This window comes from Myotis lucifugus, unplaced genomic scaffold (assembly GCF_000147115.1).
Source record: "Myotis lucifugus unplaced genomic scaffold, Myoluc2.0 scaffold_233, whole genome shotgun sequence".
Taxonomy (NCBI): domain Eukaryota; kingdom Metazoa; phylum Chordata; class Mammalia; order Chiroptera; family Vespertilionidae; genus Myotis; species Myotis lucifugus.
In genome coordinates this window covers 1,208,626-1,223,002 of record NW_005871281.1, presented here as the reverse complement: position 1 = coordinate 1,223,002, position 14,377 = coordinate 1,208,626, and the positions used below count along the sequence as shown (strand labels likewise).

Genomic DNA, 14,377 nt, shown 5'->3' with positions numbered 1-14,377 from the left:
TCTTGGGCCATGCTGGCTGCTATAACACAATACCATAGACTGGGTATATATAAGCAACAGAAAGTAAATCATTTCTACAGGTCTGGAGGCTGGAAGTTCAAGATCAAAGCCTCAACAGACTTGGAGTCTTGCGAGAGCCCACCTCATTGATGGCTATCTTCCTGCTGTGCCCTCTGTGGTGGAAGGAGTGAGGGAGCCTCGGGGTCTCTTCTAAGAGCAATAATCCTATATGCAGGCTTCACCCTTATGATCTAATCACCCCACAGGCCCCACCTCCTAATACCCCCACATTGGGTGTTAGGATTTAACATAGGAATTTGGGGGAGGACACAAACACTTGGTATACAGCAAATATTCATTCTCTATATTGGGCAGCTGAGTAAGCACTAGCAACACCAACCACACACACACACACACACACACACACACACACACACACACATACACACACACACACACACACATAACAACAACAACAAGCAAATGAAAATTATGTTCCTATCTTCCAGAAGCCTATGGTCTATGGGACAAACAGATGAAAATAATGAAGCTTATAACTTTCAGTAGAGAATCTGAGGCTTTCCCCTGGAGCAAGACTCATTTCTGTTAGACTTTGACAAATTAGCTCAAAGCCTGGACTTCCCAGGCCTAAATGTCACCTGCGGTTCAAATCTACGAGTAGCAGTCAAATTGTCTCTGCTCATTGGAATGAAAGACAAAGAGGAAAATGAAGGGCGTGCGGCCTTGGCCTAAATGGGCAAAGTGCCCCTGAGAAGAGCCTACACCTGGCAGGACAACCTGAAGGAATTTGTAAAGAGCAGAGTTATCTAGGGGGAACTCAGAGAATTTCCCAGAATGTTTCGCTGGGTCCTAATATGTGCCATGGGTGAAATCTGCAGGTTGCTGTGAGCGTGTGGCAGGTTCAAGACCTATTCAGGAAGTAGAATCACCCATAGTTGGTGATTGCACACGGAGGTGAGGTGAAGGGGGCTCCCTATATGCACTGAGGGATCAATGATGTAACGTTAGCCGAGAAAGAATCCTGTAGTTCAGTTTCCTATGAGCTAATTTTTAGGTCCCTTTGGGATAACCAGGAGGAAAGGAGAGGTAGGCAGACTGGAGTTTAGAGAAACCTTTTAGCTGGAGGTGTGAGGTGCATAGGAGATAACAGGCAGGATCTCCCAGGCAGTTCTCAGCGTTTACCTTGCAGAACTACCTGGGGACTTCTGACCTCCCTGCCCGGGTCTGGTGCGGTTGATTTGTGGTGGGGCTCACGGTTATCCTTCTAATACACCCCTAGACGGTGCTGCTGCTGCTGGCCTGAGGACCACGCCCGGAGTAGTCCTCAGCCAGGGAATAAGTAAACGTGAAAACCAACCCAAACAAACAAAACAATCACACAAATAAAAAAAAAAATGTGGCCCATGAAGGACAGTACAGTAGAGCAAGCTGCAAGGTCAGAGTCATGTGATCTTGTGCCAGTGATGTAAATCTGTGAGACTTGATTTCTCCATTTGTAAAATATGCATAAAAGCATAAATAACAGCAAAAACTCATACTGTTGTTTTAAGGCCAGACACAGCTAAAGGAAAAGCTTAGCACTGTGCTGAGAGTAGACCAGGATTTATTTGAAGAACTGTCCTTAAGTGAGCCAGCTTTCACATACAAATTAGATGAGGCCGAGATGACAAAATCCAAAAAGCAAGGGGAAAGTCAAGGCTATGTGACACCATCGGAGCCAGTGAAAGCTTTCATCATGAAGGCAGCAGCTGAATGTCAGATTCTTCTGAGAGTCCAACAAGATGGGAAATGTTTAAATATCCATGGATTTAGAGAGAGTGACATAGACTGAAGCCATTCAGTACAGCGATGTGGGGAGCAGGATGGTGTGTGTGAAGCACAGAGCATAGAGCCCACCCTGCGCCAATGGCTTCAGTGACAGCAGCTGCTATTATACCTACTGGAGCTGGAAGCAGTTTATATGGGCATGTGCGTGCCCGTGCAGGTAGAAGGGAAAATACTCAGCATTAATAAGCTCCGCCGTTCCCAAATAAATGCGATTCCGCTGAGCAAGCTCTGTCCTGGGAGCGTTTGCTTAAGCCAGAGAGGAGTTTCTAAAAGCAACATTTCAAAGGAGAAGGTGGCAGGTAGGTCATGCAAATTTAACAAGAGTCCTCTTTACGTGGGCGGTGAGAAATGGTAGCTCTGGGACACACAAGGAACCTTCAGTCCTCACAGCAGCCCTGAGACTCAATTGAACTTGAAATTCCTCGCCCAGCACTCCCCATTTCTCCCACGCCAGCAAAGTGAACAGCCATCTGATCTGGGCTCGGCCAAGGGACAGAGCTATCTTTGCCTCTCGCCAGCTGAGAAATGGTTTGTTTCCCTTTCCTTGCAGCTTTCCTTGGCCATTCAGTATTTTCTAGCTCAGTCCCATGCCAGCGCTCCCTCCTGGGGGGCACAAAGTGGCAGATTCCAGGGGGGATTGTAATGTAGAGCAGCAGGTTCATTCCCACCAGGGCTCCCGCAGACCCACTGCTGGAGTCAATGACCTTATTGAAATGGCTTCTGGCCTGTAAAAGCATTTTCCTAATCCTGAAAGCTTTTAGATGCACCACCAGATTCTAAACTTTTCTTGGAGAATTGTCATGTCATGAACTCAGTGGGGGAAGGAAAGAACTGCTTGATGAAACTGACATTTTCAAGCCGGGAATGTGAAGAGTGTACTAGGGTCTATGCGGGCCTCACCATTCTCCTTCCTTAGGTGTGCCCCTCTTCAGATCAGTAGGTGCCATTCCTTTTCCTGCGACAATGAAATCATCCCCCTTTAAGACCTCGCCCGAAGGCCAGCCCTTTGGGAAGCCCTCCAAGATAACTGCAGCCCAAATGACACTCCCCCTTTCTTTGATTATCTGCTGCAGTTATTATCTGTAATAGCCCATTTGGCACTCCTGTTCCCACAACAAAATCTGTGCTCCCCGTTGTGTGTGGCATTGTGCCGGCAACATAGAACTCCTCCATCCGCAATCTTCAGGTTCCACTCGGTACTTAAGGGGAAAACCAGTCATTGTTTTAATTCATTAATAAATTAACTTTCATTGCAAAATCTGCAGGGATTTCTGTCTTCCAGCCTTACATTTTCTTCCCATTTCGCCTTTAATGCAGTAAGCACCACCACCTCCCACTGTGTGTTTAATTACTGTACTGATTGCTTACTTTGTAGGCTACATGATGTGGAAAAAATACAAAACTTAAAAGCAAGGCACTCTCCCTGACCTCCCTAGGGGTAGAGACTGAAGCCCATAAAAATATAAGAAAACACATTTAACTCTAGATAACTAGTGCCAGACGAGTGGTCTGGATAATTGCACAACCCCTGCGGCCCCAAGTGCAAGCCCTATCCCCCCTGCCAGCAATGGACTTCCTTGACCTGAGACCTGGACCTTCAGTCATGTGCTTGGAAGAGCCTTCCTTAGCACCATCTTTGTTTATTTTAAGCCTAACCTTCCTTTATCTTTCAGGCCTCTCTTTTAGAAAATCTCTATACATGTATTTTTTTCTCTTTTCTTCTCCTCCATCCTGGTGAGTTTTCTTTACCTTGCCCAATGTCTGTAATTTTAGGTGAGCATATGGTCAAATGCTCAGGTGATTCAAAGATTTCAAATATATTGATAATTGCAGTTTATTTACCTACTAGAGGCCGGTGCATGAAATTGGTGCACTCAGGGGGGTCCCTCAGACCGGCCTGCGCCCTCTCGCAATCCAGGAGCCCTTGGGGGATGTCCGACTGAGGGCTTAGGCCCGCTCTCTGGGAGAGCGGGCCTAAGCCGGCAGTCAGACATCCTTAGTTCTGCAGCAGAGGCGGGAGAGGCTCCCGCCACCACAGCTGCGCTTGCCAGTGGTGAGCCCAGCTTCTGGCTAAGCGGCGCTCCCCTGTGAGAGTGCACTGACCACCAGGGGGTAACTCCTGTGTTGAGCGTCTGCCCCCTGGTGGTCAGTGCGCATCATAGCAACCGGTCATTCTGCCATTCATATTTGCATATTAGCCTTTTATTATATAGGATAGAAAGATTAAGCCCAACATCCCATTACTTTTTATTATATTCAGTTACCAAACTAATGTAATTTTCTTTTAATTCAGTCAAGTTATTGTGAAGGATAAGCAGGTGCATTTTAATTTAATTTTGAGGTTCTGTGAACAGTGGAAATAGGAAACCTGAGTATGTTAAGCCTGACAATCTCTATTCTCTCCCAACTTGGGTGTTTGTAGAGGCATTTACCTGGGTCTCTGAACCTCTGTTAGAGGATGACATGATGGGGAAAGCAGTTGGTAGAATGGGGAGGTAACCACTGGAGACAGTAGTTGTCAGATGAAACTAATTGATTGTAATTGCTTTGCCATCGTATTGCTCTTGGAGCCTGTAGCTTGTTAAAACCACTGATTATGAAAGAAGGATCTCACTTTTTATGCTGTAGGTCATGTTAATGAAGAACTGTTCTTAGAGAAATGATCAGTGGATATCAATAAATGGATAATAGAAATTAAAGGAAAACTTAATTAACTTGATCATGAGTTACTATACTTCAGCAGTCACAGTAGCAGTCAACTGTGTGGTGTTCCCTACTGAATCTTTTGCTTGGAGCTCTTGAATTTTAAGTATTTCCCACGGAAAGAGAGATTGAGCTTGTGAAACTATTTATCACATACTGTCTTAAATAACAAATCATCCTGTAGATTTATCTTGGAAAACAGAAGATATGTCTGTTTTACAGAGCCTTTATTTTGTGACAAAGTATTAATGGGCAGGTATTTTGAAATGGAAAAAATAAGTTCCCATTGTATCACCAAGAAAGGATATTAGAAGTGGGTTCTTCAATGCTCATGGAATATGAGTAGTATATGAGTGAGCATCTGTCTGAATCTGAAGATAATATTTACTTTTCAATATTCATCAATGTTAAAATGAGTATACTAAAATGATATCATTAATGTGAAGTTATATCTAACATTTTGTTGTAGGATGCGCATTAATGTTCATATGATTGTAACTATCATATCTTTCATCCTGGCATTTAAACTGTTGGTGATGTTAGAGTGATCACATTTACTGAAAACGTTTTTACTGAGCACCAGTTCTGATTAAGGCTCAGGCTCAGTCTGGCCTCAAGGAACTCACAGACTAAAGAAACAAACGTGAACAAATGGTTGCTTGTAGCATTAAGCACAGTGATGCCGGCGATAAAAAGTGCTAGAGGGACGCAAGGGGAAAATGAACGATTTCTCGGTGTCTTCCAGCAAAGCTAAAGATGGTCTAGATTGGAGCAGTGTGATAGTTCCTGGTATTTGGGGAAATGAAAAAACAGAAATTAAGGTGTGTGTTTTAGGGTGCAAGAAGATGAGATTAGACAGGCAAAATTCCACATAGCCTATTGTCTTTCTTTGCCCCACTATGGGATTTTGAGTTATTCCTATGGGAATGGGGCTCCCAGAGGAGTTTTAAATGTTGAAGGACAGGAGTGAATCTCCTTTTAGGAAGATCACTGCCCCCTCAGTGTGGATGATGGCCAGGGATGGCTCATTGCAACCTCCAGGCAGTAAGCAGGTACAATTGCCTGTGCTGTTGAATATTAGTGTTAATGTAGGTCTGTGAAAAGGAAATTAAAAGAGCTCAAAAGCCGAATCATTTTTCATCTTTGACTTTTAAAATATATTTTTCTGAATGTGAGATTAGTGCTAATACACTTGTTGCTGAAAACGTGAAACTAGGATGTCTACACGTGATAATAGAGTCTGTGTCTAGCAGACAGCACATACTTATGGCTAGTTTTGTGTTTAGGAAGTAGATGTAGTGTTGCTTAGTTGGAAAAAATGTAAGTAATTATGATTTTAAAATACATGTTTAAGATAATGCTTAAAAAATGGCAATAATTTGGTTCTGTTAAATAATCACCAGAAAAAAATTTCACATTCAAGATTCTGTTTTAGAATTTGGAACATTTGCATTTTAATTACATAACAAAAGGATCAAGTGAAGGGATAATTGGCTTGGCTATTAGCCAATTACAGCTATAACTGAAAAACAAGAATAAACATCAAAAAAACCTCACAGAAACTGACAATGGTTTCCACAATCAGTCACAATAGACACTGATCAGATGTTTGATGACATTTGGCAACACTAAATGGACGGGGGCATTGTTTCATTCCCGCACACAATGTGTTTGTTAAAACTGAAATTAATGAGAGCAGATTGGAGGAGTTTGAAGGGTCGTTCGGTTTTCACAGCGAATGCACCCTCAGATAAGGCTTGTCTCCAGTGATCCCAGTTGTTAAAACCTCATGGAGAAGTAAGACAGCCAATGCAGTTTGTCCAGGCTGCTATAACAATACCAAAGACTGGGTTACTTATAAGGAACAGCAGAAACTTATTTCTCATAGTCCTGGAGGCCGGGAAGTCCGAGGTCAAGGTGCCTGCAGATTCAGTGTCAGGTGAGGTCTTCCTGGTTCATAGAAGGCGGTCTTCTCGCTGTGTCTTCACGTGACCCAATGGGCAAAGCAGGTCTTGGAGATCTAGTCATGACCTAATCTCTGCCAAAGGCCCTCGCTTCCTAATACCATTACCTTGGGGATTAGGTTTCACTGTATGAACTTGGAGGAGGTCACATCCAATTGCATTTTTTTCATTACAGGGGAGGTTTCATCCGGTCTGTCTAGCGTTCCCACGGTCAGTGCCAGGAGAGGGCCTCCATGCGGAGATTCAGGGCAGTGACAGGAGCCGGGGTGTCAGAACGCACCACTGACCGCACCGCTCCGTGTGCTTCCCTTACAGACACCACCACGTATGCCACCGAGCGGTCCGAGCACTTCAAGCCCTGCCGAGACAAGGACCTGGCCTACTGTCTCAACGACGGCGAGTGCTTCGTGATCGAAACCCTGACCGGATCCCACAAACACTGTCGGTAAGCCATTGCGGCCCCTGGCCCGAGGGCAGGCCCTCAGAGAGGCCTGGCGGGGGGGTGGGGAGGTGCAGCCCCTTGAATATACAAGGAGGTGCCTACAGTCCGGCTGTTCGAATGGTGGAATCAAGAGTCATAATGGGAGAAGGGAGAAGGCTGGTATCTTTTGTATTTGAGGAAGATAAAACTGAATGAAAGTAGACAAGATCTGAGTTTTACCTGATTAAGTAAAGGGCGATTTGCTTTAAGGACTACCAACCTGATAGGAATAATGGTTTACTCCCTTCAGCGGCCTGTGTTTTTGGTGTGGGTCTTAGGTACATGTGCTCCCACTTGGAGGAATCCCTTCTTGGAAACCTTTAGACCAGTGGTTCTCAACCTCCTGGCCCTTTAAATACAGTTCTTCATGTTGTGACCCAACCATAAAATTATTTTCGTTGCTACTTCATAACTGTAATGTTGCTACTGTTATGAATCGTCATGTAAATATCTGATATGCAGGATGGTCTTAGGCGACCCCTGTGAAAGGGTCTTTCGACCGCCAAAGGAGTCGCGACCCACAGGTTGAGAACCGCTGCTATAGACTGTGGCACAACAGACAGAACTGCTCATCTGAGATCTGGCGTCTCAATGTTTGCTGTGCACCAAACCCCAGAGACTGTCACTGTGTCCAGGGAAACTGCGTCTTCCTTTGCTTCTGCCCCATTTATTCATTTCAATACATTTCCGACACCTCTGATGATGAAACGCCCTCCAGCAGGCGCTTGTAAATGGAATCGCCCTTCTGTTGCGGCCTGGGTAGAGAACTACTTAGGGAAAATTCTCAGTAGAGATCAGGAAGGTGTTTAATTGGTTTTTAGAGACATGAGGTTACGTAACTGCTAAAAATAAAAACATGTGGAGATAAACAGTGCACCTGCGGACCCTGCTGCTTTAAGGCTCCATAGAAGAATCAAATTAGCATCTGAAAAATATTTCCAGCGAGCTTTACTTCCAGCCCTCTCCGGGCAATTTGTTTTCCTTGCAGCTGTTTATGCTTCAATGATCAAATATATCCACACCCCTCTCCTCTTTCTTTACTCTTCTCACATGACACAGTTATTAAATTAATTATTCTGAGTCATGAAGCATGGAAAATTATGACTTTGCTCTCTCTGTTGCTATTATAAAACTTGACTATTACTAAGATGACACAGAGAAATGCATGGTAGAGTTGCAGACTTAGAATGTGTCAGTGACACTTGCCTGGCGCCCTGGGCCAGCCTCGCTCCAGGGCGATGAGCTGCCACAGTGGGCCGGTCCCAGGTTTGGAAGAGCTGAGAGGTGATAGTGGCAGGTCTCTGTGAACGCTACTGCGCGTCGCATGTCAGGGTAACAACTGTGACCTTCTCACCTCGCCATGGAGGCTTTCCTGTGCCTTGGGCAGTGCCATTACATGTACCCCGTTCATAAAATGTATACCCTCTTCCTGTTCTCTGTGACCCTGGGTTGGGGGTGAAGCGATTGGGAATGGCTCCTCCTTGCATTCCTCTCCTCTTGTTACATTTGTTAGGTCGGCACGGACACAGATAGGAGACGCACGGGTGACTCGGAGACCTCAGGGGCAAAGCCAAGCATGAGTTACCCTTTGAAAGCACGGCAAGCTTGCACACTCTTACAGATACGCAAGCACACGTTACAGCTACCTTGGCCAATCCCAGGGCGCATGGTGTGGAAGTGGGCCGTGAAATCAGTTGAGTTTCAATTCCTAATGGGTTAGTGATGGGGTGGGTAAGTCAGAGGTCTCACCTGGAACAGTGACTTTTCTGATGGTGTTTGACCCCGAGGACAGTATGCTGGCTGGTATGATTCATTTTTTTTCTAAAGCTGAGAGGTTGAAAGATGTCTTATTCTCTCTCAACATTCTTCCTCATTATATTGTCTATTAGTTCATGGACATACTTTGCTAGGCTGTTGTAACAAAGCACCACAGATCGGGTGGCTTACATAGCCAGGATCTATTTTCTCACAGTCCGGAAGTCAGAAGCCTGAGGTCAGGGTGCTGGTGGTGATTCCTTCCGAGGCCGTGGAAGAGGGGCACCCTTCCCGCTCTCTTTTTGGCTTATAGGTGGCTGACTGTTCCCTGTGTCCTCTCTTTGTCTTCAGTCTGTGCATGTCTGCATCCAGATTTGCTCTTCTTATAAGGATACCAGTCATACTGGATCCGGGTCCACTCCCCATTTTAACTTAGTGACCCTATTTTAATTTTACCTCTACAAAAACCCTTTCTCCAGATATGGTCACAGTCTAGGTTTGGAGGTTAGGACTTCAACATACGGATGAATTGGGAGACCCAGCCCACTCTCTGACAAAGGACCTCAGGTCCAGATAAAAGAGCTTTTGCTTTTGTAGATGTGCATGAGTCTAACTGTTTAAATGCAAGCAGAGATACAGCCATGGCTTAGCTGGAACAATGTCCATGTAAAATCTGTTCAATCATTTTGCATATTTCATCACATTCGACCTGTTATTTAACATAGTCACAACATAGCTAATCATGACAAAAGAGCAGCCTAAAACTGAGTCGGAACTCGAGTAGCTTAATAGCGCCCTATAAATCTCCTACTTGTGCATATGAATAAATCACACATCGCATGTGCCCGCTATTCATCTCCCAGACTTTGCTGTTGAATAAAGACTTACATTTCTTCCTACATCAGCCACTTCTAGGACTTCCAATGTAGTCATTAATAATGTGCCATTTTGCACAGCACTCTATTTAAGTGGCGTGTTTCATTCTTTCTTCTCCATTTGACAAATGTTTATTGAGCACTTCCTATCACCAAGATACTGTTGAATAAATACATACAGAAATGAACTTAGGAATTAAATGGCACTATATTTTGTAATGTGTTGGGAGCAAGTGAAATTCTTCATCGTTAGGAAATAAAGAAAACCAGAGAAAGTGTTCCGCATGACTGGCATGCTACTGGGATATCTTTATGATACATTACTAACTGGATTATGTTTCCAGTGAAATTAAACACGATGTCATATATCAGAGCAACAATGTAAAAGGGTGTGAGTGAATCTAGCTCATTAACTTGTTTACTTTTTCCATGTCTCAAAAGATTAGACATTCACATCTGAGAGAAATTGATTATGTTTTCTAGTATTTTAAGAATAAATCACAGTTCTACAATAAACTGAATCAAACATTTTTTTCTACATCATAATTTTGATCATGCTCTAACACTTTTCTGTTTACCAGCCAAGGAAGAATCGTAGCAAAACTATAGCAGGGTCATCCCTGATAGAGATTTTGAAAGAAATGCACAAACATGTTAACAGTGCCAGCCTTGGATAAGGGAGGTTTCATGTGTTTCTATTTGTTATTTTCTCTCTTTAGTGTATTTATTAGTGGATCTTTTCAAAATCCATTTATAGTATGAATAATTAGAAATTATAGAGCAAACTAATGAACATTTCAGAGGAATGCAAAGATTCTAAAACACTGGACAGAGGGATTTTGAAGAATAATAAGTAAATAGGCAAACTTGATCTCGCTGAATTTAAAATATACTATGAAGTCATAGACCATTGGCTGACTGATTAATAAAAAGAGAACATGGCATATAGTGAAACTTCATATAGAATAAGGGGACATTCATAAATCGGAGGAAAACTGAGACACTGATCATGGGGCAAATTTGGTCTACTATCAGTTACAGCCAATCAAAATAGGATTTTTACTTCTTTCTCTGAACCAAAAGTTGTTCTTAATGAATTCATAAGTTTATATAATTAATAAATAAATAAAGTCTTAATGGAAACGGTAAAAAATTACATATTTACTTATGCCAGCAATTGTAAGGGCTTCTTGAACTATAAATGAACAGCATTGTCACAACCTTGAAACGTTGTTTTTGACATGAATATTGTAAATCAGAAATGAAATTAAAAGACAGATACATGATCAGTAAACTGTACAACAAATATGGCAGGTAATTATTTTGAAAAGTCACATAGATGAATAAGAGTGACACTAAGTTTTATCCTCAACAACAGGAAAATGGACAAAGGGAACAACATACTTTTCCCTTAAAAAGGAATACAAATAACCAATAAACATGAAAAATACTCAGCCTCACAAAAACATGCAAATTAATCCTTTTGTTTGGCTAGCATACATTTAAATATTTGAAAAAGCAAATACTCTGGTGAGAGTTCAGTAGAAACATAGTCACTATGTGAAGAAGTGCATATTGTTAAATACCCTCTGCAGATAATGTTTCAAAATCTTTATGGCATTTCTAAGAATTTCGCCTATAAGACTCATATGTAGATTTATTTGTAAGGATGTTCAACACAGGTTTATTTGTAATAGAAAAAGAAAATACTGAATTTAGATGTTTGGACAATTTAAACTGTTTTAAGGACATGGAAATGTTTATTATTTCACATTATAGATGCAAATCAGGTTATTAAATTGCAAAGTTGAACATATAATAATTGACCAAATTATGAAAAATAGGTAAATGAAAATGCTATTAGGATTTACAGCTATATTCTTCTTTGATCTTTATGAATTTTGTAAGATCTCTACCTGGCACATATATTTCATTTATGTAATTCCTGGTTAAGAAGGTTGGCCCCTGCTTCTCACCTATCCATTAAGAAAGATAGATAGTGTCCCTTTCTCTGTTAAATTGAGGTCATTATAATTCACTTTTTTTAAGCTAAGAGAACTTCCCATTAAGCCCTTTCAGATATAACACTGCCTAGTATATTCGAGTGTGTCTGTCTCTTCTTTTAGTTATTCATTTGTACTCTTTATACGTTTATACGTTTTATAATAATTTTTTCAATACTAAATTCACTTGTTTTGAAACATAAAAATAGGAAGATACATCCTACATAAATGAAGCTGGATAAAGAAAGAAAGCAATTCCCTATAAACTCCTCGAATCAAAATATTCTGAATCGAAGCAGGATGCTCTCTAACATATTTATTTATGCTGTTTTAAGAAATTGGGAAACGGTGCTACCTGTAATATATTTCACTAGAGTCAAAGAGGTAGCCATTGTAACCGAAAAGATTGCTAGGCATTTGTGTGGGCCAACGTGCTTCAAGGCCAAATTTAAGTGAAAAGGATGTGTCTCGTCTGAATTGAAGTTCATTAAATGTTTTACCATCCTTGCTGCACAAATGGATTTTCAAAGCTTTGGAAAGGAGAGCATTTGAGCTGAATTTGACCTGTAGTGATCATTTTGGAAATCAATCAAGCAATTCACTTGAAGATGCTTGAATCAGTTGAAATATGGAACTGCTAGAGAAAGAGGAAGCTGTCCACTGGCGACCTTTGCCTGAGTCGATGCCTCCATAAAGGGACTGAGGGCCTGGGCAGCCATCTGGGGAAATGCTGGGAGGAACCGTGAGTGGGGGGAGCCATTGAAAGGTGACAGAACCCCCCAAGGAGTCGCTGTCCTTGCTGTGTTGTGCTCTGCCTGAGTGAGCTTTCAAATCAAAGCTTCCATTTGTAAGAGCGGCGGCTGTGTGCGAGGCGACCATACCCCTGTGATTTAGTGGCTGAAATTGCAGGCCATCCCTCTCAGTGCTTTGGGCTGTCACTTTGGAAATCCCTTAGCTCTCCCACCCAGCGAGGGTCCTTTTTATCAAATGTTCTCCTAAGTGCTCCGAGAGCAGCTAATGACCGTGTGGTTGAAGCAAGTCAGAATGGAAATGGAGTTTTGGCACATTTCCCTGAACTCCATTGACAGGGCAGGACAGAGGCTGAGCCATCTGTAAGCCCAGGCAGAGGCCCCGCAGAACGGGATTGAGTCACAGGGGGAGGAATCTTAGACGGATTTTCAGCTTCATCAGATGAATGTTCCTGAGAATATTTGCCAGAGCCCAGATGTAATTTGAATAATTCGCAATAGCCACGTTCATAACGGGCCGTCTGCTGATTGCATTTGACAAGAAGAAATGAGCCAAGTTATAACCATTCGTCTCGTTCTTTTCCATGGATGAAGTTTGTCAAAATTGTCTCATTAGCTTCAAAAGCAAACAAAGAACAACAACACAATGTACTTAATTTTGCAACTTGATGGCACTTCGGCACTGGTTTGCTTCTTCTAGTGTAATTTGTTTGATTGAACCGGAGTTGGGGTTTTGTTTATTTTTTATCTTCACCGGAAGGTATTTTTCATTGATTTTTTTTTGTTTTGAGAGAGGGAAGAAGGGAAAGAGACAGAAAGACAGAGAGATTGATGTGAGAAAGAAATACTGACCTTCCATATACACCCTGACCAGGGATCTACCCCCCAACCTGTTGGTGTATGAGACAATGCTCAACCAACTGAGCCACCCAGCCAGGGCCAGAACTGGTGTTTTTAAAGGGTTACTGAAATACCATGCAAAATACCAGAAAAGCACATTATTATAAGGAATAATAACATCTTTTAGTTAATTGCCAATGACTTTTACCTTATTTTTATGTGTTTCTAACTTGTTTGGCAGCTCTAGTTGAAACATGAAATGGTATTTTTTGAGGTGGTTATTATGATTTGGTTATTTTGTTCTATCAAAAACTGAAAAAAAAGAATTGACATAAATTTGCTTTTCTAAATAGCTCCCTTATAGGACAGGGTAAGAGGTACATGAGGCAAACATGGGCATTCAGGATGGAGAGATCTGAGTTAACAGCTTTGCTCAGCTTTCTACTGGCTGTGTGAATTTTTTAGCAAGTCATTTAACCAGAAACTTCAGTTCTTTATAAAAAAAATTGCCCTGGCTGATGTTCTCAGTGGTTAGAGCATTGGCCTGCCCACTGAAGTGTCTCGGGTTCCATTCCCGGTCAAGGGCACAAACTTGAGTTGCGGGTTCGATCCCTGGCACCAGTTACATGAGGCAACTGATGGATGTGGCTCTCTCACATGGATGTGTCTCTCTCTTCCCCTTCCTCCCACCCTTCCACTCTCTCTAAAAATCAATGGAAAAAATATTCTTGGGTGAGGATTTAAAAAAAAAAATCAGCCTTAAAAGGTTAGTGCAAGAATTGAAAACAGCAGCATATAGAAAACTCCAAATGCACAACTGGCATTATGTATATGATAGACCCTCCCTCTCCCTCCCTCCCACTCACATGGAAACCAAGCCAGAGAATGTTTGCTGGAGTCCCTGGGAGAAACAGTATAATGTCTGCCTACTTCATTAAGAAGAGACTGTGGCTTAAAAGGGGCAGACAGGGCCTGCCGAGGGAGTCCTATGTATTTTCTGAGGGTTTAGCCTTCTTACTGCAAATTTTGATACTCTGACAAATTAGCAATTTTCTGTTATTCCTTCAATTCTGCAGCCAAGTTTTGATTTTCCAAGATTTTCTTCTTGTTGAATATAGCTTTAAGAGAAAAAATGTTTTTCATTTCTTACTTCATCAAT

At 42.2% G+C, this 14,377-nt stretch overlaps 1 protein-coding gene across 1 annotated transcript in view; it reads left to right on the top strand.

Moving 5' to 3' along the window:
• NRG3 (neuregulin 3) overlaps positions 1–14,377 on the top strand; it is a 1,013,555-nt gene that overhangs the window by 454,830 nt on the left and 544,348 nt on the right. Inside the window, exon 3 of the mRNA XM_023762111.1 lies at positions 6,831–6,960. Within this exon, the coding sequence (XP_023617879.1) occupies positions 6,831–6,960 (130 nt within the window). The remainder of the gene's footprint in view (positions 1–6,830; positions 6,961–14,377) is intronic.